Here is a 25,698-nt window from a genome sequence, read left to right on the forward strand (position 1 = left end):
TTGATCAGGCTTGCTCTGTCCGGCCTAAAGAAGTGCGGTTTGCACTCGGCACAGGTCTGGCAGTTCCTGGTCATGGTCCTGACCTCCTCGATGGAGTAGCTCGATTCTCCACCTCAAGATCTTGTCATTCTTGATTTTGCCCCTCAGCTTGTTATTAAACATAAAAGCGACCGAACGTTGGTCGGTAAGGAGGGTAAATCGTTTGCCTGCCAGGTAGTGCCTCCAGCGTCGTACCGCCTCCACAATCGCCTGGGCCTCCTTCTCGACCGACGAGTGTCGGATCTCAGGGCCCTGTAGGGTCCTTGAGAAGAAGGCCACCGGTCTCCCCTCCTGGTTAAGGGTGGCGGCTAGGGCGAAGTCGGATGCATCGCTCTCGACTTGGAAGGGGATGGACTCATCCACTGCGTGCATTGTGGCCTTGGCAATGTCTCCCTTAATGAGGGAGAAGGCTGTGCACGCTTCCTCCGTAAGGGGGAAGGATGTGGACTTCATGAGGGGTCTGGCTTTGTCCGCATAATTGGGCACCCATTGGGCATAGTAGGCGAAGAGCCCCAGGGTTCTCTTCAGTGCCTTTGGACAGTGGGGGAGGGGTAGCTCCATGAGGGGGCGCATTCTTTCGGGGTCGGGGCCGATGACTCCGTTCTCTACTACACAGCCGAGGATGGCAAGGCGCGAGGTGTTAAACACACATTTATCCTTATTGTAGGTGAGGTTCAGCCGTTGGGCCGTACGGAGGAATCTCTCCAGATTAGCATCGTGGTCCTGCCGGTCGCGGCCGCAGATGGTGACGTTATCTAGATAGGGGAACGTGGCGTGCAGCCCGTTCTGGTCAACCATCCGGTCCATCTCCCTTTGGAAGACCGAAACCCCGTTGGTGACGCCGAAGGGAACCCTAAGGAAGTGGTAGAGGCGGCCGTTCGCCTCGAAGGCTGTATACTGGCGGTCCTCAGGGCGGATAGGGAGTTGGTGATAGGCCGACTTAAGGTCGATGGTGGAGAATACCCGGTACTGCGCAATCTGATTGACCATATCAGATATGCGGGGAAGGGGGTATGCGTCCAGCTGGGTGTACCTGTTTATGGTCTGGCTGTAGTCGATGACCAGGCGGTTTTTATTGCCGGTCTTAACGACCACGACCTGGGCACGCCAGGGGCTGGTGCTCCCCTCGATGATGCCCTCCTTCAGGAGACGCTGCACCTCAGAGCTAATGAAAGCTCTGTCCCCGGCGCTGTACCGCCTGCTCTTGGTAGCGACGGGTTTGCAGTCGGGGGTGAGGTTAGCGAACAGGGAAGGTGGCGGGACCTTGAGGGTGGATAGGCCGCAGGTGTTACGCGGTGGGCGGTTTAAAATCTGCTGGTTGTCGACTGTGAGTGGGGGGAGGGGTCCGCCGTATGCTAGCGTGACGCATTGGAGGTGGGATTGGAAGTCTCGGCCTAGTAGGACGGCAGCGCATAGCTGGGGCAGGACGAGGAGTTTAAAATTTTTATACTCCGTACCCTTAACCGACAGGGTCACAACACAGTAGCCGCTGATGTCTGTGGCGTGTGACCTCGATGCCATCGAGATCCGGTTGCGCGTTGGCAGGACAGGGAGGGAGTAGTGGCTCACCATGTCTGGGTGGATGAAGCTCTCCGTGCTTCCGCTGTCGAACAGGCAGGTCGTGGCGTGGCCGTTTACTTTGATGTCCATCATCGACTTGGACAGGTGATGCGGGCGGGCCTGGTCCAGTGTGACGGAGGCTAGTGTATAGCTGAGCGAGTTGTTGTAGTCTGCGGTTGAGGCGGTAGTCGGGTCTAGAGGCACGGTGGCGGTCGGGCGTGGTGGGTAAAATGGCGTCTCCCACGAGGTTGGACAAAATGGCGGAGAAGATGGCTGCCCCCATAACTCACATGAGGCACTGCTGGTGTCGGTTGCCTGTATCAAAGATGGCCGCCCCATGACTCACATGTGGGGATGCTGGCCTCTGTTGCCTTGAAGGAAGATGGCCGCCCCCACAGCTCGCATGAGGCACTGCTGGCCTCTGATGATCCACCTCTGCAGGCCTTAGCGAAGTGGCCTTTCTTCATGCAGTTTGAGCAGGTAGAGTTCCTGGCTGGGCAGCGCGACCTCGGGTGTTTCGCCTGGCCGCAGAAGAAGCAGCCGGCGGCCCGATCGCGGGGGTCCGATGTCGGAGCCGGTACCGGGGGTGGCGGTCTCGATCGGGTCCGGGACGCCGATGCTGAGGTAGGTCCCAGGGGGGTTGCTGTGGGGGGTATCGCGGTCGGGGTCGGTCCCAAGTCCCAGGGTCGCGAGTTACAGTACCTTGAGTATGCCTCGAGGTCCCGATGGGCCACCTCTAGAGAGAGAGCGAGGGCTGCAGCTTTGTCCAGGTCGAGGTCCCTTGCTTCCAGTAGTCTTTGCCATGAGTAGTCGGACCGCAGGCCTTTCACGAAGGCATCGCGGACATTGTCTTCAGTATTTTCTGCCGCCGTTACCGCTTTAAAGTTACAGTCTCTGCCGAGTGCTTGTAGCACCCGTAAAAATTCCTCCACGGGCTCTCCTGGCTGTTGCGGGCGGGATCTTAGGAGGTGTCTGGCATACATGGAATTTACTGGGGTTTGGTACTGTCTTTTCAGCTGGTTGATGGCGTCCTCGTATGTTTTAAGGTCCCGGATGAGTGCGAATACTTTAGGGCTCACTTGGGCGTTCAGAACTCTTAGCATGGATTTCTGAGGCACGCCGGATTCTCCCAGGTAGGCTTCGAAGCAGCTCAGCCAGTGTTCGAAGTCGAGGGCTGAGTTTGCTGCCTGTGGGTTTAGGTCCAGGTACGGTGGTCTGAGGGCTCGCAGCCAGGCCGGCTGCTGTGGCTGTTGTAGCTGGGCGTCTGGCTGGTCGCTTGGCTGGTCGTTTGGCTGGTCGTTTGACTGCTCAAGTGTCGACATTTTAAAATTTAGCCAATAAAATTGATATACCTATCAATTCATCCAATGAAAAGCGACGAGTTAAGAAAGTAACTATAGGTTTTTATTGGCTAAATAACAGAGCCCACCCTCGTGGGTGATCGGATACAACAAGGAGGAATGCCAGCCAGTCGACTACCTTTATACCTGGGCAGGTAGGTGGAGTCATGGGCGGAGTCAGCAGTGGTCAGCCCAGGTATAGCAGCGTGACAAGAGGCGACCTCGTATAGTGATACAACAGTGTGAACAGTGATAACCATAGAGTAACGATATAACAGTGATAACTATAGTGTAACGATAGTGAACGATAAAAGTGGTTTACCACAATTTCTATATCGTCTTTCACCACCTCAGGACGTCCCAAAGCACTTTACAGCCAATAAAGTACTTTTTGAAGCGTAGTCACTGTTGTAATGTAGAAAAACGGCAGCCAACTTGCGCACAGCAAGCTCCCACAAACAGCAATGTGATAATGACCAGATAATCTGTTTTAGTGATGTTGATTGAGGGGATATATATTGGCCAGGACACCGGGGATAACTCCCCTGCTCTTCTTTGAAGTAGTGCCATGGGATCTTTTACGTCCACCTGAGAGGGCAGACGGGGCCTCGGTTTAATGTCTTATCTGAAAGACGGCACCTCCGACAATGCAGCACTCCCTCAGTAGTGTACTGGAGTGTCAGCCTAGATTTTTGTGCTCAAGTCTCTGAGTTTGACTTGAACCCACAAACTTCCGACTCAGAGGCGAGGTGCTACCAACTGAGCCACAGCTGACGCTCCCCTGGCCCCTCAAAGAAGTCATCGGCTGCTGATTGCAGCCTCTCATTCCCCCTGCTACGATCGCAGACAACCGCCACTCCCTCGCCAAGGCCCGATGGCTGTCTCTCCAAGCCCCGAATGCCGACCATCCCCCCCTCCCGATTGCTGGGGACCGTCCCCAGGTTGTGGCCTCCTGTTGCTAGGTTTCCTGCCCAGCAGCCAGCCAGGCTGTCAATCTGGCCGGCTGCCAGCCAGGCAGGAGACAGAAGAAAAAAGATTATAACGATGTCCTGCCGTTAAATTTGGCAGGGACTCTGTGTCTCTGGAATTACCAGGTTCTTTGGCCGTTTCCGGCCTCCCCGCACCCTCCCCGCCAATATCGGGGCCACTGTCACTTAACCATGACGACTGTTGTAGAAACCATCCAACTTTCATTTACATTGGTGTCAATCAGAATTAAAAATATGTGGTTTCTAAAATGGGCGGCCAAACCGCAACAATAGTTTTACAGGACTAGACAGACTAGATGCAGGAAGAATGTTCCCGATGGCGGGGGAGTCCAGAACCAGGGGTCACAGTCTAAAGATAAGGGGTAAGCCATTTAGGACTGAGATGAGGAGGAATTTCTTCACCCAGAGAGTGGTGAACCTGTGGAATTCTCTACCACACAAGGCAGTTGAGGCCAATTCATTAAATATATTCAAGAAGGAGTTATATATATTTCTTAAGGCTAAAGGGATCAAGGGATATGGGGAGAAAGCAGGGACAGGGTACTGAATTTGGATGATCAGCCATGATCTCATTAAATGGCGGAGCAGGCTCGAGGGGCCGAATGGCCTACTCCTGCTCCTATCTTCTATGTTTCTATGTACACCCTGGCGCCATTGACAACCTAATCCAATGTTCTGGTTTGTAAGCATGTGTGGAAGCTCCTTCTCCCCTGGGTTACTACAGTTAAGCAAGGGCCTATTAGCAATTTTTCAATGCTGTGCCTACTCAGCGAATTCAGGATTGTCCACACTCTGTAAAGTAGTGTCATTGCAATTTGTAATAGTGACTGCTAGTTTTCCTCCTAAAAACCCTTGCACTGTCTACTCATTTCAATTAAAAAAAATGAAGAATTGTGGCTTGGAAGGCATCATTTCAAATCAAGTTTCTTAAGACTTTGTAAGGGTACATCTGAGCCCATCCCGCGCTTCCAAACAAAAAATATTATGGCCTAGAAATTCGGTGGGCTGCGCCACCAGTTAGCGCCCAAAGAGGGCCCTTAGTGGCTTTAGCGCCACTGGCCATGCCCCCCACGAAATTTAGCGGGACGCTAATGGCGGCGTTAGCCTGTAGCGCTGCGCCGCCACCGATGACATCATCGGTGTGTGCAGTGCCCCGATCGCGATATTTGGTCGCGCCGCCCACTGTAACGCCGGTTGCAATCTGCAACCAGTTCAGGGGGGCCGACCTGCGGTGGTAGTGGCGCTAATTAAAGGGGAGGTGCGGGCGGCCATTTTTACTGCTGGCCGCCTGCTAGCACCTCCTCGCGCCGCCGTTCCCGACCTCCTGAGCCCCCCGCCGGGCAGTGCCGGCTGTGTCCCAAGAGCCCGGCACCTCCCCTCGGTGCCGGGCTCTTTTGCCGGCACTCGCGATCTCTGATCGCGTTGGTGCAGGCCCCTCCCCTTTAAGAAGGGGAGGAAGGCCTGCAGTACCGCAGCACGCCGTGCCGCAGCGCTGCGATATTCAGTTTCAACACCCCAAGAGGGACGCGGGGCACCTCGAGCAGCGCCCCGATTCCGTTTGGGGTGCTGAAACTGAATATCGCGCTGGCGCAATCGGCTCCTTCCGGGGCGGGACTTCCGGCGCCCAGGCGAGCTTGGTGCCCCGTTAATTTCTAGGCCTATCTGCCTGCTCACTCTGTCGTTTTACAAACTTTGCTAATCCCAATGCTAAACTGACAAAAAAAGTGTATTACTTTCTGGGGGTCATTTTGTAAGTACAAGTACCGTTCCTGCTATCGGCACTGCCAGCGATCCACTGAGGGTGGCAAGGAACTTTGTCACTTCTGTGTACTTGAAAAATTGCCCACCTCTACTTTCTCCCCTTCTTCTTTGTTTATGTCTCTCCACTCATCAAACCTCCACTGTCCAATCCAGCAAGAAGCAATCTGGCCCCCAGCTTTTGCCAATGCCACTTTGTGATCCTCTGCTTCGAATTGCTCAGAGGTTCCAGGGTGCCGCACTCCTAATTTCCCTCCGGATGATGAATACCTAGCCTCTTGCTCCATAAGAACATAAGAAATAGGGGCAGGAGTAGGCCATTCGGCCCTTCGAGCCTGCTCCGCCATTCAGTGAGATCATGGCTGATCTTCTGCCTCAACTCCATTCACTGGTCCTATCGCCATATCCCTTGATGCCCTTACTAGTCGGAAATTTATTGACTTCTGCTTTGAATATACCCAATGACTGAGCCTCCACAGCCCTCTGGGGTAGAGAATTCCAAAGATTCACCACCCTCTGTGTGAAGAAATTTCTTCTCATCTCAGTCCTGAATGGCCTACCCTTTATCCTGAGGCTGTGGCCCCTGGTTCTAGACTCCCCAGCCAAGGGAAACATTCTCCCAGCATCCATCCTATCAAGCCCTGTAATAATTTTGTATGCTTCAATGAGATCCCCTCTCATTCTTCTGAATTCAAGAGAATACAGGCCTAGTTTACTCAATCTCTTCTCATACGACAGTCCCGCCATCCCAGGAATCAATAAGGAGACCAAAATTGTACACAGTACTCCATATTTCCCCTTAAATATAATTCCTGAGCTCAGGAACTCACCACGACAGAGACAGCAGGCACAACCCTGCATCATTCTCCATTGCCCTTGGCTTACCTTATTTCTTCACAGTTGCAACACCTACTGCAAAAATTGCTTCCCGTGTTAAAGGGCAAGTTGGCTTAGTTACTTCTGCTGTGCAGCTGATTGTGTATGCTAGCCTTCAGTCAGATTCCATTTAACTACAGTTTCCATTCTGTTTTTGAGCTTACACACATCATACAATGTCAAGGTCTCGATTGCGTCTGGTTATGAAAGGTTAACAACTTTTCATCACAAACTGCAAGGCACAGACTGCGTTTTGTTACAGGAGCTGAGGGTCAGCCACTAACACAACCCTCCCTCCCCAGACACAGCCAGGCATACTAATAACAACTTAGCTAAACTCAATCCCTCTCACTTCTGTTTCTACGATACCAGAATTAAAAATGGAACAAAAAAGTGTCAAATCTTCAAAATGTATCTTTTTTCTTGTTCCAAACAGAGAAAATAATCCACGAGTTTGCTAAACAACAACAACTTGTATTTATATAGCACCTTTAACGTAGTAAAACGCCCCAAGGCGCTGCACAGGAGAATTTTAAGACAAAATATTTGACACCAGCCCACATAAGGATAAATTAGGGTAGGTTACCAAAAGTTTGGTCAAAGAGGTAGGTTTTAAGGAGCGTCTTAAAGGAGGAAAGAGAGGTAGCGAGGCGGATCGGTTTAGGCAGGGAATTCCAGAGCTTAGGGCCTAGGCAACAGAAGGCACGGCCACCAATGGTTGAGCAATTATAATCAGGAATGCTCAAGAAGGCAGAATTAGAGGAGCGCAGATACCTCGGGGGGGTTGTGGGGCTGAAGGAGATTACAGAGATAGGAAGGGGCGAGGCCATGGAGGGATTTGAAAACAAGGATGAGAATTTTGAAATCAAGGTGCTCCATGCTCCACGATCAGACAAAGCCACTTTAGGAGGCAATTATGTAAAGCATAAATGTTGGCATAGACCAATTGGGCCAAATGGCTTGTTTCTGTGCTGTAGATTCTTTGTCGTTCCAAGTAATTCTATATACAGTAATTGGGCTCCAATGCTGCAGGAGACTGCAAGAAATTAAATAAAATGAATACCAAGTCTGCAGCACCTTTCACTACTTGATGCAAATACTGTGCTTGGCAAAACACTTAAACACCGATGCGATGTGGCTGAATTGGAATAATGGCACCTTTGAGGAGACAAATAGACAGGACACAATAAAACAGCACCAACCACTCTGAAAGGGAGTCCGACAACATGAGCATTCTTGTGAGTTTACTTGTACGAAGGTAGGAAAACCAGGTATAAACTTATACCTAGCTCAGCATCAGATGTGTGGTTTTTATTTGCTCCTTTATTTTAAGCTCTGGCTTCCAGACATTTATCAGATCAGTAAATAGATGGGGGAGAAGGTAAAAAGAAAGCATAGCAGCAGCAGATTTCTATCAGTGAATTATTCCTATTCTAGTGATAAATCACTGGGGGAAAAGTATTTTCTGTCAGGAGAAAGTAGAAGAGTGACGGAAAGTAAAGGCAGAATTTTTCAACCTGCTATTTTCAAAATTGCTCCTTTGTCAAAAATCTACATTAGGTAAAGAGGACTTTTTTTTCCTCTATTAAAAAAAGGATTATCCCTGTTTCAAGCAATCCTTCTTCTTTCTTTAGACCCACAATCATCATTTTGTCCAGTGGAGAGGCAGATGACTAAGAATGTGACTCTACTGCTCTGTAATCAGCCACAGGAGGTACACAGGAGTCCTTAAGGTTGACTTGTCCTCTGAACTTCCCATTCCTTTCTGAAGGTGAAGCAGCTCTCCACCTCTCTCCTTTCCTTCCCTTCCCGTCCCCTCCCCTCCTACCCCATGAGAGCTGAGATTGCAAACTCACTGTGAGGAAGTATACTCAGCAGTCATACAGATAACATTATTGAACAAATCTATTAGTAGTGTGTGTGGTATATTGAGTTTGTATTCGAAAGGAGTAATCAATCTTGTTCCCTACCAATGGTGCAGTGCTCTCCATTCCAGCCCTCTCGGCATTCACATTTTCCATCCTTGCAGGTCCCATGCTCTGCGCAGCGAGGGTGACAAACTCTCTGATCACACGCCATACCTGTCCAGCCCTCCTCACACCGGCACACACTAGATATGCAGACGCCATGGGTGCCACAGTCCACGGAGCACACTTCTAAAGATAGGAAACAGAAATTCAACTGACACAACAACTAAAGTGTACATTTTGCAGTCTCAGCCATGTGAGATATTGGAAGCTGAGTTTATTAGGTTTTGAAACACTTACAAAGGAAAACCCTTCAACCACAGGTGCAGGGCAGATGTACTGCACAGCCCCTTAATGATTGAGATTCTCGGCCAGAACAAGCTGTTCTCAACTAATGCTGAGTTGAATATAGAGACATTTTTGCCTTCAGCTCAAACAAGGGAGATAGGAATGTGTAAAGTCCCCCTTTTCTCTTATCATATAGGCCTTTGATTCTTAACTTATGTAATGTATTAGGTGAGCCCTTAATGTCGAGGCACATTTACTTTGAAATCTATAATGAAAAATTCTAGCCTTTACTGCATCAAGACGTAACTAGACGGGGGGGCGGGGGGAGGCGGCGCATGACTTACTCCTTTCCATCCCTGATCTGACCAACTGTAATTTAACATTTCAGACAGTAAGGACGTCTGCCCCAAGTCTGCGGAGTCCTCTTTAAATATGCAGATCGGTCTCCAATGATGTCATTGGGGCCTGATCTGCCATTTTAACCTGAGGCTTGAGCGGGGGAGCAGTGGCAACACCTGCCTGGATTAGCAGCTAGGGCTTGAAGAGGCCTGGCAAACTAAGTTTTTAACTTATTTCTTTTAGTTTCCTTGTTGGTCAGGAGGAGCAGGAATGCTCCTCCAGGCCCCAAAAGGAAACCTTGGGCCTCCCCTGTCCCAGGCTCCCACCCCCTCCCCTCCCTCTCCCGGAGCATGTACCTTGTTCCAGGGACCATACCCTTGGGACCTAGTCGACAGCCTTCTGCTGCTTGGTTTTAACAACTGGGCAGTCGCTTCCCGCCATTTTGGTGGGGAAGTCAGCAAGCGGCATGTTAATGAGGCCCGGCTGTTAAAATCAGCCGAGCCTGCCTGCTGCCGCTCCTGGATGGACACACTGCTCGCTCTGCCACATTCCCGCCAGGGAGTTAAAAACAAGCCCCAAGATCCTGCTTTCATTCGGATTTCTAGGAAGTTACACATCAAAGGTACCACAGTCCACTGAATCATTCATTAATTCAGCAAATTAATTTAAGCAGACACAACAGAAAACACTTAACAAAAAGTACAATCTTGAATTTCACTTTCAAGTACAAGATAGCTGACTTCAATTCTAAGTGGTCCTACCCCTTCTTTGACTACCAACATAGTTCTTATAAAATATTTTCCTTCAATGTTGACCACCTGTCTTTTTTGACTCTTTCTTTGCCTTCCTAATTTCTCTCTCTGCTTCCATTCCAGGTCTTTTATATTTCTCGTTGATTTCTTCTACATTTGTTATGTGCCTCTTTGTTAAATCTCACTTTTTGTCTGTCTATTTATCCGTGGAACCCCTCCCTTCGTTTGATGTGCCTCCTTTGCTCCTAGTTGGAATGTATTTATCCTGTACTTTATTCGTCTTGTATTTAAATATGTCCCACTGCTGTTCTGCTGTTTGATTTGCCATTTTTCCCAATCAATTAATCTAGTTTAAGTCACTTTTCATCCCACTGAAATTGGCTAATTGCCAGTCCAAGACCTTTATCTTGAACTCCTCTTTTTCTTCATCTATGAACTTAATGAAGTATTTCCCAAGTGTTTCCAAGTGTTCTTGTATCTTCATTACCCAGAAGCAGATGTAGCACTGTACCGTACCTTGTTCAACATACTGACTAAGAACTCCTCCCTCATAATTACAACTCAGGTACTACTGAAAACCTCTCTAAAGCCAGAAATAAGAGGTAGAAAATACAAATATAGCCTTCCTGAAAACAAAACAAAGAAACAATAAAGTTTGATTTTTTCCTCTGAACAGAAATTCTCAAGTTAATCCTTCAGTAAGAGAGGTGCTGAAATGATACAGTGGGATACTAGGTTAACATTTGTTTGAGTTTCCTAGTTTCTATTTAGCACAGTGGTAGCTCATTTAAAATAAATGTTTAATGCTTCCACCAAAGTAACAGTGAGAGGAATTTCACACGACTGCATTCATAAGGCAAAATCCCACAGTGTTGTTCCAGGGCCAAGGTAAATATCCAATGGAACTTAAGTACACCTACCTTTTTCTGGTTACAGTTATACAGAGAATTAAGTGCTTTTCCTTACCAACTGAGCAGTCCGGGCCTATCCAGCTTGGGTCACAGCTGCAGAGGCCTGTTTCTGGAATGTAGGTGCCATGTCCCGTACACTGATCTGGGCATTGGGCTCTAGGGATTTCACAATTTAATCCACCCCAACCTGGGCTGCAGTGACAGTCCCCTTGGGCACATACTCCATGATTTGAGCATGTTGGATCCAAACAGTCCACTGTAAGATATCAATAGAGACAAAACTCATGGAATATCTACAGAATGTTATGAGGAAACTTCAACTATTCATAAGTCTTAACTTATATAGTTCAAAATTTAATTAAAATTCACATATTCAAATACACACAATGATGGAGCAATAGCATAGTTCTAATGACAGCAATTAACTGAGTTGGTAGGCCACAAGCCAGCTGTAAACAAATTACTTAATGTCCTCAAATGTCTTGAATACAGCAACTCTTGTTTATCTTCAATGATATATATGTATTATAGTTCTACTTGTTATATTTGGAATATATCTGATTTTATTTTATTTTCGGGAATAGTTTGCCACCTTGCATTTATACAGCATCTGCATCATAGAAAATGCTCCAAACACTTCATAGAACAGAAATAGACAATGAGCAACAGTGGAAGGGTTAGAAAAGATGACCAAAAATATTATTGAACATAAAACTGTTATGGAAATTTCTAAAGGTGAGGTAAGGTATAGCAATGCAGAGGAGTTTAGGAGGAAGCTCAAAAGATTGGGGCTGAGATGGCTATAAATTTTGCCATCAAAGGTGGAACAGTGGGTGCAAATACATAAGAAATCGGAAGTCCAAAGGAGATTGCCAAAAGGTGGGATGAGGATTTGTAAATGAGGATGAGATTTTGAATTTGATGTGTTGGAGAACAGAGACACAATGGAGATCAGTAAGGATGGATAAGATAGGTGAACAGGACTCAGTGAGGGACAGGTGTATTTTTGGATGAGTTGGAGTTTGTGTTGGGTGAAGCTCAATGAGGAAGATGTTGGAAAAGTCAAATCTGGCAGTAACAAAAGCACAATGGTTTCAGCAAAAGTTTGAGTGGGGGTAAAGCAAGGGTAGGGGATAGGTGATGCTGTGGAGACAGAAGCAAGTGGTCTTGGTGGTAGTTTCAATACTTTTAGGAAGGCACAGATTTGATAATTATTTGCAAGGTTATGGTTCTTTTAATATCATTTGTGAAAATTGTTTGGACAAGGTCACATTACACCTTTAGGAAGAAGAAGAATTGAATATAAATGCTAAAAATATATTATAGAAAGGCCTTTAATATTGGTGTTCAATTGGATTTTGATTGATTAAAAGAAATGGTAATTCTTTTCAGAAAGGAGTTACAAAGAACTGGCATTGATGCTATTTTTTGTGTGTTGAAATTGTTTGAATATTTGACTTGAACAATGAGCAGGAATGATATAATTGAAGAACTGGCTGGGAGGAATTATTGAGCAGGTTACATGCAGGTAAGCCAAAATAATGGACACCAATGAAATTACATTGCCACTGAAACACCATGGGTTAAATGCTTTATCTGTACCAATGTTAATCCAGCTAGTGTGTCGCCAATCCTTGTCACTGTGTACCCCTGTGTGTTACACAGGAAATTCGCTTGCCGGGCACATTATGAAGTTGATTTTGCCCCTTAACTTGACTTTTTGTGCAAACTTTATGCATGAACTCACAGGTTAGGTAAAACATGGTCAGGTGCAAGCTCCCACTACTCAGTCCCAAAATAAAACACTCTCTACAACCCCCAGTGTGGCAATTTTCTCTTTGCTGCTACAACAATCCTGTGGCCTCTCTGAGTGAGAATGCCAATTTAGTGTCAATTGGTGTCAAACTCAGCACTGGTTTGAAGCTGCCCAAGGACCAACTACCAAATAAAGAAACATTTCACTTGTTAGCATAGGCCAGATTTAAACTCAGATCTAAAAGATGAAAAGCCATCGTCTTCCATTTAAGTTTGTTCCCAGAGACGGGCAACACCTAACCCACTGCACCAGCTAAGTCCCTGCTCCTTGTACTTGTTGAAGCAAACACTGGGTACAGGTAAATAGAAGCTGTGGTTAAAAACACTCCAGCTGTCAAGGCCCCTTGGAAATAGCATTCTTAATCAGAAGCAAAGTAATTCACACGTCAAAATAATGCACTAGAAAGGGTGTTTGGCGGCTGCAAAGCTTGTTTTCAGTGAATATTCACAATTTTCTGTCAGCATGAAGCTATTACTACTGATATCTCATCTTCTACTGTAAGGAGTGCTTTGGAGGTATTATCAAAATTTCAAATGTCACTGTGCAAGAATAAACACCCTTATTTACATTATGTACTGACTGAAAAGAACATTTTACTACTGATTTTTAAAAAATTCATTCATGGGATGTGGGTGTCGCCGGCAAGGCCAGCATTTATTGCTCATCCCTAATTGCCCTTGAGAAGGTGGTGGTGAGCCGCCACCTTGAACCGCTGCAGTCCGTGTGATGAAGGTGCTCCCACAGTGCTATTAGGGAGTGAGTGCCAGGATTTTGATCCAGCGACGATGAAGGATCAGCGATATACTTCCAAGTCAGAGTGGTGTGTGACTTGGAGGGGAACCTGGAGGTGGTGGTGTTCCCATGTGCCTGCTGTCCTTGTCCTTCTAGATAGTAGGCATCGCGGGTTTGGGATGAATTTTTTAGAAGCACCAATATGGTGGGGGAAAAAATTGTCCATCATTGTTAAAGAATATATATAGGACTCCTATTATGCATTAAAAGGAGGAATGGTGTCGGCGTGAAGAATACAGGGTAACGCATCAAATGCTGTGTTTTATTGATAGTTGCCTTGTACAACACTATTTTTTGCATCCTTAATTTTTATGTACTAGTGGATCTAGTACCAAGGCGGTTAAATGGAGTTAAGATACAGATCAGAATGGCAGATCAGGCTCGAGGGGCTGCATAACTTACTCCTATTCCCATGTTCCTATCTCCTTTGTCATTGCTCACAGTAAGGCAAATGGTATGACAATTTATAAAAACAAACGCATTACACCATGCAACGTGTAAAATATTATTCTTCCATTGACGTAAAGGTATCAGTTATGTCAACTTTAATAGTATTAAGGTGGAGAAATTCATTATAGCCCAGGAATGGGCGGTAACTTTTGAAAAGTTTGAAACATAGAAGATAGGAGCAGGAGTAAGCCATTCGGCCCCTCGAGCCTGCTCCGCCATTCAATGAGATCATGGCTGATCATCCAAATTCAGTACCCTGTCCCTGCCTTCTCCCCATATCCCTTGATCCTTTTAGCCTTAAGAAATATATCCAACTCCTTCTTGAATATATTTAATGAACTGGCCTCCACTGCCCTCTGTGGCAGAGAATTCCACAGGTTCACCACTCTCTGGGTGAAGAAATTCCTCCTCATCTCAGTCCTAAATGGCTTACCCCTTATCCTTAGACTATGACCCCTGGTTCTGGACTCCCCGGCCATCGGGAACATCCTTCCTGCATCTAGTCTGTCCAGGCCTGACAGAATTTTATAGGTTTCAATGAGATCCCCTCTCAATCTTCTAAACTCCAGTGAGTATAAGCCCAATCGACACAATCTCTCCTCATACATCATTCCTGCCATCCCAGGTATCAGCCTGGTGAATCTTCGCTGAACTCCTTCCATGGCAAGAACATCCTTCCTCAGATAAGGTGACCAAAACTGCACACAATACTCAAGATGCGGTCTCACCAAGGCCCTGTACAACTGCAGCAAGACATCCTTGTTCCTGTACTCGAACCCTCTTGCTACGAAGGCCAACATACCATTTGCCTTCTTAACCGCCTGTTGCACCTGCATGCTTACCTTCAGCGACTGGTACACAAGAACACACAGGTCTCTTTGCACTTCCCCTTCTCCCAATCTATTGCCATTCAAATAATAATCTGCCTTCCTGTTTTTGCCACCAAAGTGGATAACCTCACATTGATCCACATTATAGTGCATTTGCCATGTTTCTGCCCAATCACCCAACCTGTCCAAATCGTACTGGAGTTTCACGACATCCTCCTCACAGCATACCCTCCCACCTAGCTTTGTGTCGTCTGCAAATTTGGAGATACTACATCCAATTCCCTCGTCCAGATCATTAATATATATTGTGAACAGCTGGGGTCCTAGGGCCGATCCTTGCAGTACCCCACTAGTCACTGCCTGCCACTCGGAAAACGACCCGTTTATTCCAACTCTTTGCTTTCTATCTGCCAACCAGTTCTCTATCCAAGTCAATACCTTGCCCCCAATCCCATGTACCTTAATTTTGCACGCTAATCTCTTATGCGGGACCTTATTGAAAGCCTTCTGAAAGTCCAAATACACCACATCCACTGGTTCTCCCTTATCTATTTTACCAGTTACATTGAGAATTAGCGCCAGCCGCTAATGCTTCAGACTGCATGCAAAATTAAGTCTCATTGCACAAAGAAAGGAATTGGAGTGCTAAATCAAACACTAATGGCCTAGCTCAGTGGCATTTAACTCAAAGCGCTGACCAATATCAGGTGCAGTCTAATCACAAGTCATCATTGCCACAGGCTCTTTCCAGTTCTTAAAGGGAAGGTTCATTGATGCTGCAGAATCTCATTCCCATCATTGCTGGCTGTGCAGCCATCTCAGCCAGCAGCAGCAGGTCAAGGAGAAGGAGCCGGACAACTCAAGCAGCCCTCATGGCCCTTCTCCTCCCTCTGGCCACGTGTTCCATCTTTCTCGCTGCCTCCACTCCCTCCACCGTAGATCCTGGAGGGTGAGGTCGACTGCCAGTTCAGCTCCCATTAATTTAACCAAGTGTAGCAATTTGATATGTTGTGAGAATAAATGTAACTAATTTTTAGTAGCCACAACACTCCTGATGCTAAACAACCTTTAAATAACTGAATTAAACTGTTGCACAATGACAAGGAAGCAGTGAAAGAGCTAACCTGACAGCTGCGACTCATTATTCATGATCCCTTTAAGTAGCGTCCCTGGAGCCGGCATCCACCTGCTTGACGCCTCCTCTCCCTGTCGCTGTTGGGGCGAGGTTCTAGGCAAAGGGCGATAATAAATTTGCAGATCGGGCGCCCATGTGAGCATTGCACGCTCACTGACGTCACGATCTGCCTGGCGCTGAGGTCCCCAATGGTAACTCAAAGTGGCGGTGTTATGGGGAGGGGGGCGTCCGGATTTGGCGTGCATCGCTGGATTTGCCTCGCCCCGGCGCGACTGCATCAGCACCCCGTTAGTGCCCCTGCCAAGCGCTAACTGGAGGTGTTAACCAACTGAATTTTTCCCCGTGTGTTACACATGTATGGTCTATTCATCATAAATAGCATATCATGAGGTCAATTAGAGGCTAATTACCACGAGTTATATCTTGAAGTTAATTAGAGGAAATTATGGTCTGAGAATTTTCAATTTTGTCACCTGCATTTGCTCTTCTAACATTATGCTTCCCTCATGAGAGGAAATTTGATGAGACTGGTTTAATTTTTCCTGGGAGTTTCTTTGTGAATTTTTAGCCAGTTGTAAATATGCAGCTCTTTCATAAGGCCAAAAGAAACCAGCAGGAAATAACTGGCTTTCTTCCTGTTTATTAATACTTTTCTTCAAATATGACACGGAACTTTGCATAAGTGACAATATGTAACATTTAAAGTATGCCGGCTGTTTGCTAGATGCAAGACCTTTATGTATTTACTGTACATAGTGCTGTCCTGTGGCATTGCTCACAGTGAGTTGGAGGATTTCCAAAAAAAAAGTGTTAGATCTGCCACTGATCTCTGGAGGAAGGTACAATAATTTTGAAAAACAAAATGATAATTTTCAAAAGCTTTATTGAGGTTAAAAGATATATTGAGTGATTTAAAAAAAAAAGGGTCGCTATAAGTGTTTGTGTGTACATGTGCGAGAGAGAGAAATTAAAGTCTTGTGATTACACACATGTTGTAGGTTCTACTTTGTATTCTATAGAATTTAGAAAGCAGATTAATTTGGGGAGGAGGAGGAAGAGGAGAGAGAAGAAACACAGACTGAGGTCAGAGCGAGATGGAAGAATGAAAGAGAAATGGTAGATATATACATAGGATATACAACACAGAAACAAGCCATTCAGCCCAACCAGTCCATGCCTGCGTTTATGCGCCACTCGAGCCTCCTCCTCATCTAAATCTATCAGCATAACCCTCTATTCCCTTCTCCCTCATATGCTTGTCCAGCCTTCCCTTAAATGGATCTCTACTATTCGCTTCAACCACTCCCTGTGGTAGCGAGTTCCATATTCTCACCACTCTTTGGGTAAAGAAGCTTCTTCTGAATTCCCTATTGGATTTCTTGGTGACTATCTTATATTGATGGCCTCTAGTTATGCTCTTCCCCACAAGTGGAAACATTCTCTCTGTATCCACTCTATCAAAACCTTTCATAATTTTAAAGACCTCTATTAGGTCACCCCTCAGCCTTCTTTTTTCCAAGAGAAAAGAGATCCAGCCTGTTCATCCTTTCCTGATATGTATACCCTCGCATTTCTGGTATCACCCTTGTAAATCTTCTCTGCACCCTCTCCAGTGCCTCCATATCCTTTTTATAATATGGCGACCAGAATTGCACACTGTCTCCAAGTGCGGCCTAACCAGGGTTCGATACAAGTTTAGCATAACTTCACTACTTTTCAATTCTATCCCTCTAGAAATAAACCCTAGTGCTTGGTTTGCTTTTTTTAATGGCCTTACTAACCTGCGTCGTAACTTTTAGTGATTTGTGTATTTATAGAGATAGAGATAGAAGATGGAGATGGAGAGAGAATGTGTCTTTCTTCATTTAATGTAACTTAAATTTTCAAATAAAAACCCACCAGTTAAATTTTGATGCCAATTAATTATCTGTGTTTTGCTAACGGCCAGAAAAGGTCAATGATAATTGCACACACATGTGAGACAGGGATTTTAATTACTAACACCAATGAGATAGGAAAGGCAGAAAGACAGAGGGGTCAATTTTAACTCAGGTGCGGGGAATTGTCGGGTTCCCCGAATTTAGTGTTTCCCACACGAATCTAAATGGGTCTGTGAGATTGATGCAATTTTAACTCAATTGGCCAATTGATTTCCAACGTGTGGGAACCCTTGGCAATTGAGTATTTCCAGTCAGAAAGTCGCAGAATATGACGTCATCATTGCTGCTGCTTTTAAGGTCCACAGCAAGCCTTGCATCTTCTGCAGGCTTCCAAACTTTACCATCAAGATGGCATGGGAGCCTGCAGGAGCAATGGCAAGTGGGAGGGCAAGAGCTGCCCCAAAATTTGATGAGGCTTCACTCCAGGCATTGCTGGATGGTGCTAGGGCCCACAGGGAGGTCCTGTTCCCTTCTTCAGGGAGGAAGAGGCCTCCCAGTCAGACCAAGGCTGTGTGGCTACAGGTGGCTGGGGAAGTCAACTCCTTGGGGCTCACACGGCGCACCTGGATGCAGTGCAGGAAAATATTCCATGACCTTCATTGCACTGGAAAAGTAAGTATGAAGTTTCCATCAACCTCAATCTGATCCCCATTGCCTTTCCTCACCAGCACACAGCTTTAGCAATCTCTTCCTCCACATCCCACTTGACACTCACATCTATGCACCTTAGCCATTCCCTCTCTCTCTATGCTCACATTCACCTAACTATTCGACCATGCAGCCCTCACACTCTGATGCTTTGAACACAACTGACAACACACAGGGAGGGCCCTTGGTCTTGCAACCTCACTCCATCTTTATCTCCTTCTAAGTATCTATGCTATACAATCTCTGCACTCACTCCTTCATTCTCACTCAACCTCCACCTGTCTCCCTCATTGCAGGAGAAGAGAGCTCACAACAGGAGAGAGCGAGCCAGGACAGGAGGAGGGCCACCCTCATTAGCCCAGCTCACCCCCTGGGAGGAAGCCGTCCTGGAGATTGTCGGGGCTGACAGAGATGCGGAAGGACAGACAGGTGCAGCCCCGCAAGCTGGTGGCAGAATAGTTTTCCATCTCTCTCATTGGCATTGCATGAGTCGCTGATAATGATTCTGAAGCTACATCATATGGACTTATGATCATCTGCAAAATGCAATATGCATGTAACCTTGGCATCACATCTCTAACTTTTTCCTTGACTCCCCACAGGACCATCGAGAGCCCCCATCCCCAGTGTGCAGGAGGAAGAGCCTGAGCAGCCAGACTCCTCAGAGGAATCTGCAACCTGAGGTCGCAGCGTCAGCAGAAATAAGCGCACCCAGCACCAGCGCAGACACTCACACCTCGGTGGGACCTGCGGGACATAGAGTAGAGTTGTCACCTGGTGTATCACAGCTCACAAGTGAGCATCAGCAGATTGTGGAGATAGGGACAGCAGTGGAGAGTCCTCGTCGGAGGGTGCAGGACTCTGCCAGCTCGGCTCAGCTGCATGTCGACCCTCTGCCTCTGGATCCATCCGTAAGATCAGAGGTGATGGAACTCCATGCACAGATACAGGAGTCTCTGGCAGGTTTTGTCTCCAGTGTCGCTGCGAGTGTGGAGCGAATGGAGGAGTCCATAGCGAACATGAGCAGAGCCTTTGTGGAGTCAGTGGCGCATGAACGCATCAACACGGAAAGGATGGCTACCTACGTGGAAATGATTGCTGCCTCCATTGTAAGGCTGGCTACCGTAGAGGAGAGGATGGCTACGGTAGAGGAGAGGAGGGCTACAATAGAGGAGAGGAGGGCTACGGCCATGGAGGAGGTTACTCGCCAGGGTATGGAAAACATGGTGAGTGTTCAGAATAGAATGACATCTCTTGAGGAGCGATGGGCATCTATTGAACAGAGAAACCAGACCTTCATGGAAGTCCTTCTGAGTAGGACTGCCATTGCAGATACGGGTCCCCATGGCCCCCCTGATGTGCAGCAAGGTGCTCTCAAGCCACTTGCAGGCACTGAGGGGGACCTGACCCATGAGAGGGAGGTTGGTGGCAGACCTCAAGGAAGTGGAGGCTCCTCTCCAAGCGCTCATACTTCCATGCTACTGCAGAGCCCTCGGTCAGAACCCCGCTGGAGTCCACACCCAACTGAGATAGACATCTCAACTCCTGCACAGCCGCAGGAGCAGCAGACTGCTGACGAGCCCTCACAGGCTCGCCACCCCAGAGGACGCCCGCCAAAGGTGTCGAGACAGGAGCAGCAGGAAAGTGAGCAAGGGGCCTCCACATCTGCTGAAGCCACAGGGGAACCACTACGTAGGAGCACGCGTAAGAGGAAAATAAAGCACAAATAGTCACAAGGGTAGTCACTTGGGTGAAGTGTTGTGTATTTTGTAAAAATGCCATCAGTTGTTTGTTTTGCATAAAAATTCTGATGGCAACTGCTGCAGTTCTGGCGTATATCATTCCGCGAATGGGGCTTTCACATTGAGAGCTTAGGATTACTTGCATTTGTCAGGATGCTGGTCAAATAGCTCGGAATCCGTAGGGTTTGACCATTGTCGATGCTCAGGTAAGAAGCTGCGAGGCAAAATAGTTTGATTTACTAGGCTAAGCAAATCTGGCCAGGATGAGTGTGTTCCTTGCAACCCGGGCAGCAATGTTCTTGCATAATGCTGCCGCTGGTTGATGGGCCTCTGCAGGATGCTCGTTTTCGCCCTGCTCCTCCTCATCATCATCATCTGAGGAAGGTATGTGAGGAGCCACTTGGTCCTTCAGGAATCTGCAAGCCATGACGCTGTGCCATGTTGTGGAGTGCACAGCAAACCACGACGATTCTGGAGACCCTGGCTGCTGAGTACTGTAGGGCTCCACCTGATCTATCCAGGCATCTGAAGTGCATCTTCAGCAAGCCGATGGTTTGCTCGATTATAGATCTGGTGGAAATTTGGCTGGAGTTGTAGCACTCCTCAGCTTCGTTGGCTGGCCTCCTCAACGGCGTCATTAGCCAAGTCCTCAGGGGATAGCCCTTGTCTCCAAGTAGCCATCCGTGAAGTGGCCTGAATAGCGGAGGCACACCAGACTGGCGCAGTATGAAGGAGTCATGGCAACTGCCAGGGTACTTGGCACAAACATGCAAAATCTTCTTCTTGTGGTCACACACCAGCTGAACGTTAAGGGAGTGGAAGCCCTTGCGATTGACAAAAATACCTGGATTGCGATGGGGTACCCTAAGGGCCACATGTGTGTAGTCAATGATGCTCTGCACCCTTGGAAAGTCTGCCAGATGAGCTAATCCAACCGCTCGCGCCGTCACATTTGCGCGATCCCTGGTGAAATGGATGTGATTGTGCGCGAGGGCAAAGAGGGCATCAGTTACCTGCATGATGCAAGTGTGTGCGGCTGCCTGGGAGATGTCGCTGATGTCTGCTGATGATCCCTGGAATGAGCCTGAGGCAAAAAAGTTGAGTGCGGTGGTGACTTTGATGGCCACTGGCAAGGAGTGTCCACCTGGTCCTCTGGGCAGCAGGTCTTGCTGTATTAACAACAGAAAATGCTGGAAAAACTCAGCAGGCCAGGCAACATCCGTGGAGAGAAATTAGAGTCGGCGTTTTGGGTGAACCCTTTTTCAAAACTGGAAAGGAAATGAAATAGATCGCAAGGCAGGGCTGTGAGAACAAAAGAAGTAGAGACATTAAGAGGTATTCAAAACTAGACGAGATGGTAATAGGACAAGTGGAGACAAAAGACGGCTCAGATTAGGTGTGAAGTGTACTGGCAGAAAGAGAGACAGCTGCCAGTCACTACCTGTTGCGAAAGTCGGAGCCGCCTTTGGCACTGCTGCTCAGTCATGTTGAGGTAGCTGACCCTGTGTCTGTAGACCCTGTTTGGGGGGTATCTCCTGCGCCGACGGGCTTCCATGCACTGGCCCCTTCTGCCTCAGGTGGGTGAGCAGCAGCCTGTCACTCCTGCTGCTGTTGCTGGTGCTGCTGTTGTTCCTGGTTCTGCTGGTGCTGGAGGTCCTCTAATGCCAAGAAGGGAAGGAAAAAAAGGCCTCCCATGCTTCTGGTAGATGCCTCAGTTGAGGAAGCGCTGAGTGAAGGTGGAGAGCGGGGTTTCCCAGGAGGAAGTGTGTGAGGCTCCAACCTTCCACAGGTGTGGTTAAGCCTGGTAAAAGTTGCCCCAGGCCTGAGACAACAAAGTCCTGCCACCTGCAACTAATGACTGATCAAATCTCCTCTTTAATGGTTGACCTGCAGCTGATAGTTGTAGTGTCCGTGTGTAGATAAAGACACTGAAGACAGGAGTTGGTTCATCGGTATTTACTAAGCAAGTCTGGGGGGGGGGTTTCTAAAGGATATACACAATACACAGGCTTATATAGCCCAAGTGGCAATTACCGGCATTACGCACACCTGGGGCTCTTAAAGGCACATACACCATAATTGCTCTTAAAGGCACATACACCACAATAGTGAGCAAGCCAATAGTGCTCATGCCAGGTTTCACAGGCATTATCCCCACCAGTCGTGTTTTACATGGGAAAAGGGTTAAACAGGCAAGGGCCTGTTAAAATGGGATTATAAACGCCAATTAGTGCTGTTTAAGGGCCCTAAAGATCAGTCCCGCCTGTTGCAGGCGGGACTGATTCGGGACCATTAGACACGCCTGGGTTAAAATGGCTAGGTGTCGGGAACCAGGCGGAAGGGGGGGTCCCGGCCCCCGGGTTTTGCGATTTTAACCCCCCACACGCCTCAAAGCCTGAGTTAAAATTAAGCCCAGAGATTCTTTCCTCATTCTAATTCAATTTTATTAAAGCAAGGAAACAAAGCCGCCTTGAAGGAAACCCCTTGGGGGAGTGGTAGTTGGGGGGAAGTGAGCGGTAGTTTGGGGGGAAGTGAGCGGTAATTGTGAGGGAGTGAGCGGTAGTTTGGGGTGAAGTGAGCGGTAGTTGGGGGAGTGAGCGGTAGTTGGGAGAGTGAGCGGTAGCTGGGAGGGAGTGAGCGGTAGTTGGGGGAGAGGAGTAGATGTAGGCTAATGGTCAGATGAGTGACAATGGAGCAAGGAGGAGGGGAGTGGGTATTTCAAAGGGGAAGCCACAGTGGTAGTGATGGGAGTGAAGGGGTGGTAGGAAAGGGGAATGGGTAATGCGACAAGGAAGTGGGATAAAGTACGAGTGACCAGAGAAGGAGATGGGAAGGGAAATTCTGAGGATCATTTTCTTCGCAAGCCTCACTCCAAATGCAATTACTGTAATAGCCATTGGAGATTCTTGCCCCTGTCACGTCATGCCATACTACCCACCCATGAAACTCCAATTACACTTGAACATCTTTGGGGGTTGTTGAAAAGTTATTTTTTTTAAATGCCTATCTTAAAATCTTTGGCCTGCTCCCGGGACCCTTCAATTGGCATGGGTTCAGAGGCAGGTCACAGAGCCATGTTTTTTGGGTACTCCTGCGCATGGGTGTTCCAGAAAATGAACTCGGAGGTCAAGAATTCCCCACCTCATCTGCATTTCTACTTTTCCCCCACCTGTCCAGAAAAGCCCCGAGAATCCAGGGCAATGTAAACGGACTGATGGCCCAGAGACAATGGCCTCTGCACCCTTTCCTGACCTGTGGAAATGAACGTTTCTCTCGGGTAAGGGTTCGGAAAACTGGCCCTACTGAAGCCAAGGCTTGGCTGAGTTGAACCGTATGGATGCAGACAAATTTCTTTTAAACATTATTGCTTTCCCATCATTCCCAAACTACTGCCTTGCTGATGTATTCCTGACAGCTGGGCAATGTGCGAGAACATACAAGTCAACTAACCTTTCCTCCATCTGTAACAGCCTAGCTGAGATCACGTAGAAAATTAGCATGTACAGGTTTGCACTGAGAATTGTGGTGGAATAAAGGTCTTGATAAATGGTGAAAAAGGGAGAGGAAGAAACAAAACAATGGTGAATACAAATGACCTGATGGAACCTTAATCTCGAAGAAAGCCTTATCATTGAATCTCAGCATGCCAGTTTTGAATCTCAGCATGTGAGTTTAAGTTGGTAACTCTGCCGATGATTCTTTCTGATACAATTAGCTGGCAGAAACTGATATTGCCAAAAATATACAAGGAGGGAAAATTTCGGTATCGTCCATTTTGGGGCGCTAACATCGCCTGGCCGCTAACTTTCACGCTGGCGACCGCAAAATTGAGTTTTAGCGCCGCAAGAGGGAAGTGGAGCGCTAAATCAAGTGCTAGACACTTCTCTTAGGGCGCTAACATCGGAGAGCGGGGCGCTACCTTCAGAGTGCTAATCAGGTTCCGGCACTGTCAATTAGAAAGTCGTCAGACAGACTGGCGCCTTCCAGTTCTTTAAGGGGAGGTTTAATCATGCAGCACAGCCTCTCTCTGATTGTTGCTGCTTGCCCTCCCTATGAACCGGTAAGTGATCCCTTTAAAAAGCGGCCTGGGAGCGGCAATCCCAGGTATCAACGCCTGCTATTTCGGTCATTCTCAGCGCCAGGCGGTAAGTCAGGGGAAGCGACTGAATTTCGCATCCGGGGCATCGCACACTCATTGACGTCATGGTCCGAGCGGCGCTAGAGGGCCAGGCGCTAAGTGTTAATGTCAGCGCTAAATGCTGACTGAATTTCACGGGCGGTGTTGGAATTGCCCCGCCCGGGTGCTAACAGGAGGCACTAAGGTACTGAATTTCTAGCCCCTTAAAGGTGTTTTCATTTTGTTGAGCGTGTATTTGGCTCAATAATACTTGAGCTTGGTTTATGCAGCATAAAATTACTAATCACAATTATCAAATCCAATGTCATCACTGTATGAGGCAAATATTATGAACAACTTAAATATGATAAACACGATGTTCAGGACATGAATGCTACCCGGTGAGTTTTCTTTTCGCTGATCAGCTATCTCCAATTCCAGTTCCTTAGAGCTCTATAGCTTGGAAATGCATACAAATCAGCCGAGTCCATTCTTTTTAGAAACACAGATCAATAAAATCATTTCCGTCCTTTAATAAAATTTCTGATGTATTTGCGGCAGTTTACTCTTATCACTTAGGCTGCTAAACCATCAAATCTCATACTTTAAGAAGGCTTGCGCAGAATTCCCTGGAGAGAAGACACAGCTTTTGGATTTATACTAGGTTTTCAATTTCGATTTAGCTGAATCAGTTGCTCTCGTATTGATCAACGTCATGCAGAGTGCAACGCTGGAATGTATTAGTGAATTAATGCAGCACCTAAACACCAGAAACAAAACTAGTTCATCCGTAATTCTATTCAAAAATTCGGAATGCAGGATTTTATAAAAATGAAGCACACATACACAGCAGCAATCACGTTTGGAGGACAGGCGGAGTGTTTTTGTACATGTGTCAAGATTAAAAGGATGTACTGACACAAGAGGGAGCTTCTGGGCAGACTCTGTTCCAAGAACAGCATTCACAGAAGAATCTGTCACAAGCTTTCTATTCTGTTCATTGCAGCAAGTTTGAGTGTAAACTTTATCAAAACTTTGTTCACCAATTTAATCCTCTTTTCTCGTCTCCTGTCTCAAAGAAAATGCAATACAATCCTGGAGGACAATTTCACTCATAATAGCAGATCTCTGGTATCTCAACCAAATGGCCATTCTTTCAGAGACAGTGAGCTACTCCACAGGAAAGACTGATTCTGTCCTCACTGGACATCCATTCACAGCATTTTCCAGTAAGGGCCAATGGGTAGCGATCAGGAAAGTCAACTCTGCCTGAAGTTTCTGCTCCTCAGTCCACGAACAATGGCACCAATCCTTGCAGCTTTACTGCTGCCCCAGCTGTGATCAGTTAGCTCAGCACATATATTTTGACCAGTTTGACCCACAGGTGAAATCTGGGGCCTTCCTAGTCT

At 47.3% G+C, this 25,698-nt stretch overlaps 1 protein-coding gene across 7 annotated transcripts in view; it reads right to left on the reverse strand.

Moving 5' to 3' along the window:
• Positions 1-25,698, reverse strand: part of LOC147114145 (teneurin-2-like) — a 1,360,318-nt gene that overhangs the window by 150,182 nt on the left and 1,184,438 nt on the right. For all 7 annotated transcript variants that reach the window (XM_085995783.1, XM_085995782.1, XM_085995780.1 and 4 more), the window contains 2 exons: positions 10,875-11,075; positions 8,533-8,718 (listed from right to left, as the gene is read on the reverse strand). In XM_085995783.1, coding sequence (XP_085851909.1) covers positions 8,533-8,718; positions 10,875-11,075 — 387 coding nt within the window. The remainder of the gene's footprint in view (positions 1-8,532; positions 8,719-10,874; positions 11,076-25,698) is intronic.

Source organism: Somniosus microcephalus, chromosome 8, assembly GCF_052327205.1.
Source record: "Somniosus microcephalus isolate GS21.2 chromosome 8, FLI_Smic_1.0, whole genome shotgun sequence".
NCBI classification, from domain to species: Eukaryota; Metazoa; Chordata; class Chondrichthyes; order Squaliformes; family Somniosidae; genus Somniosus; species Somniosus microcephalus.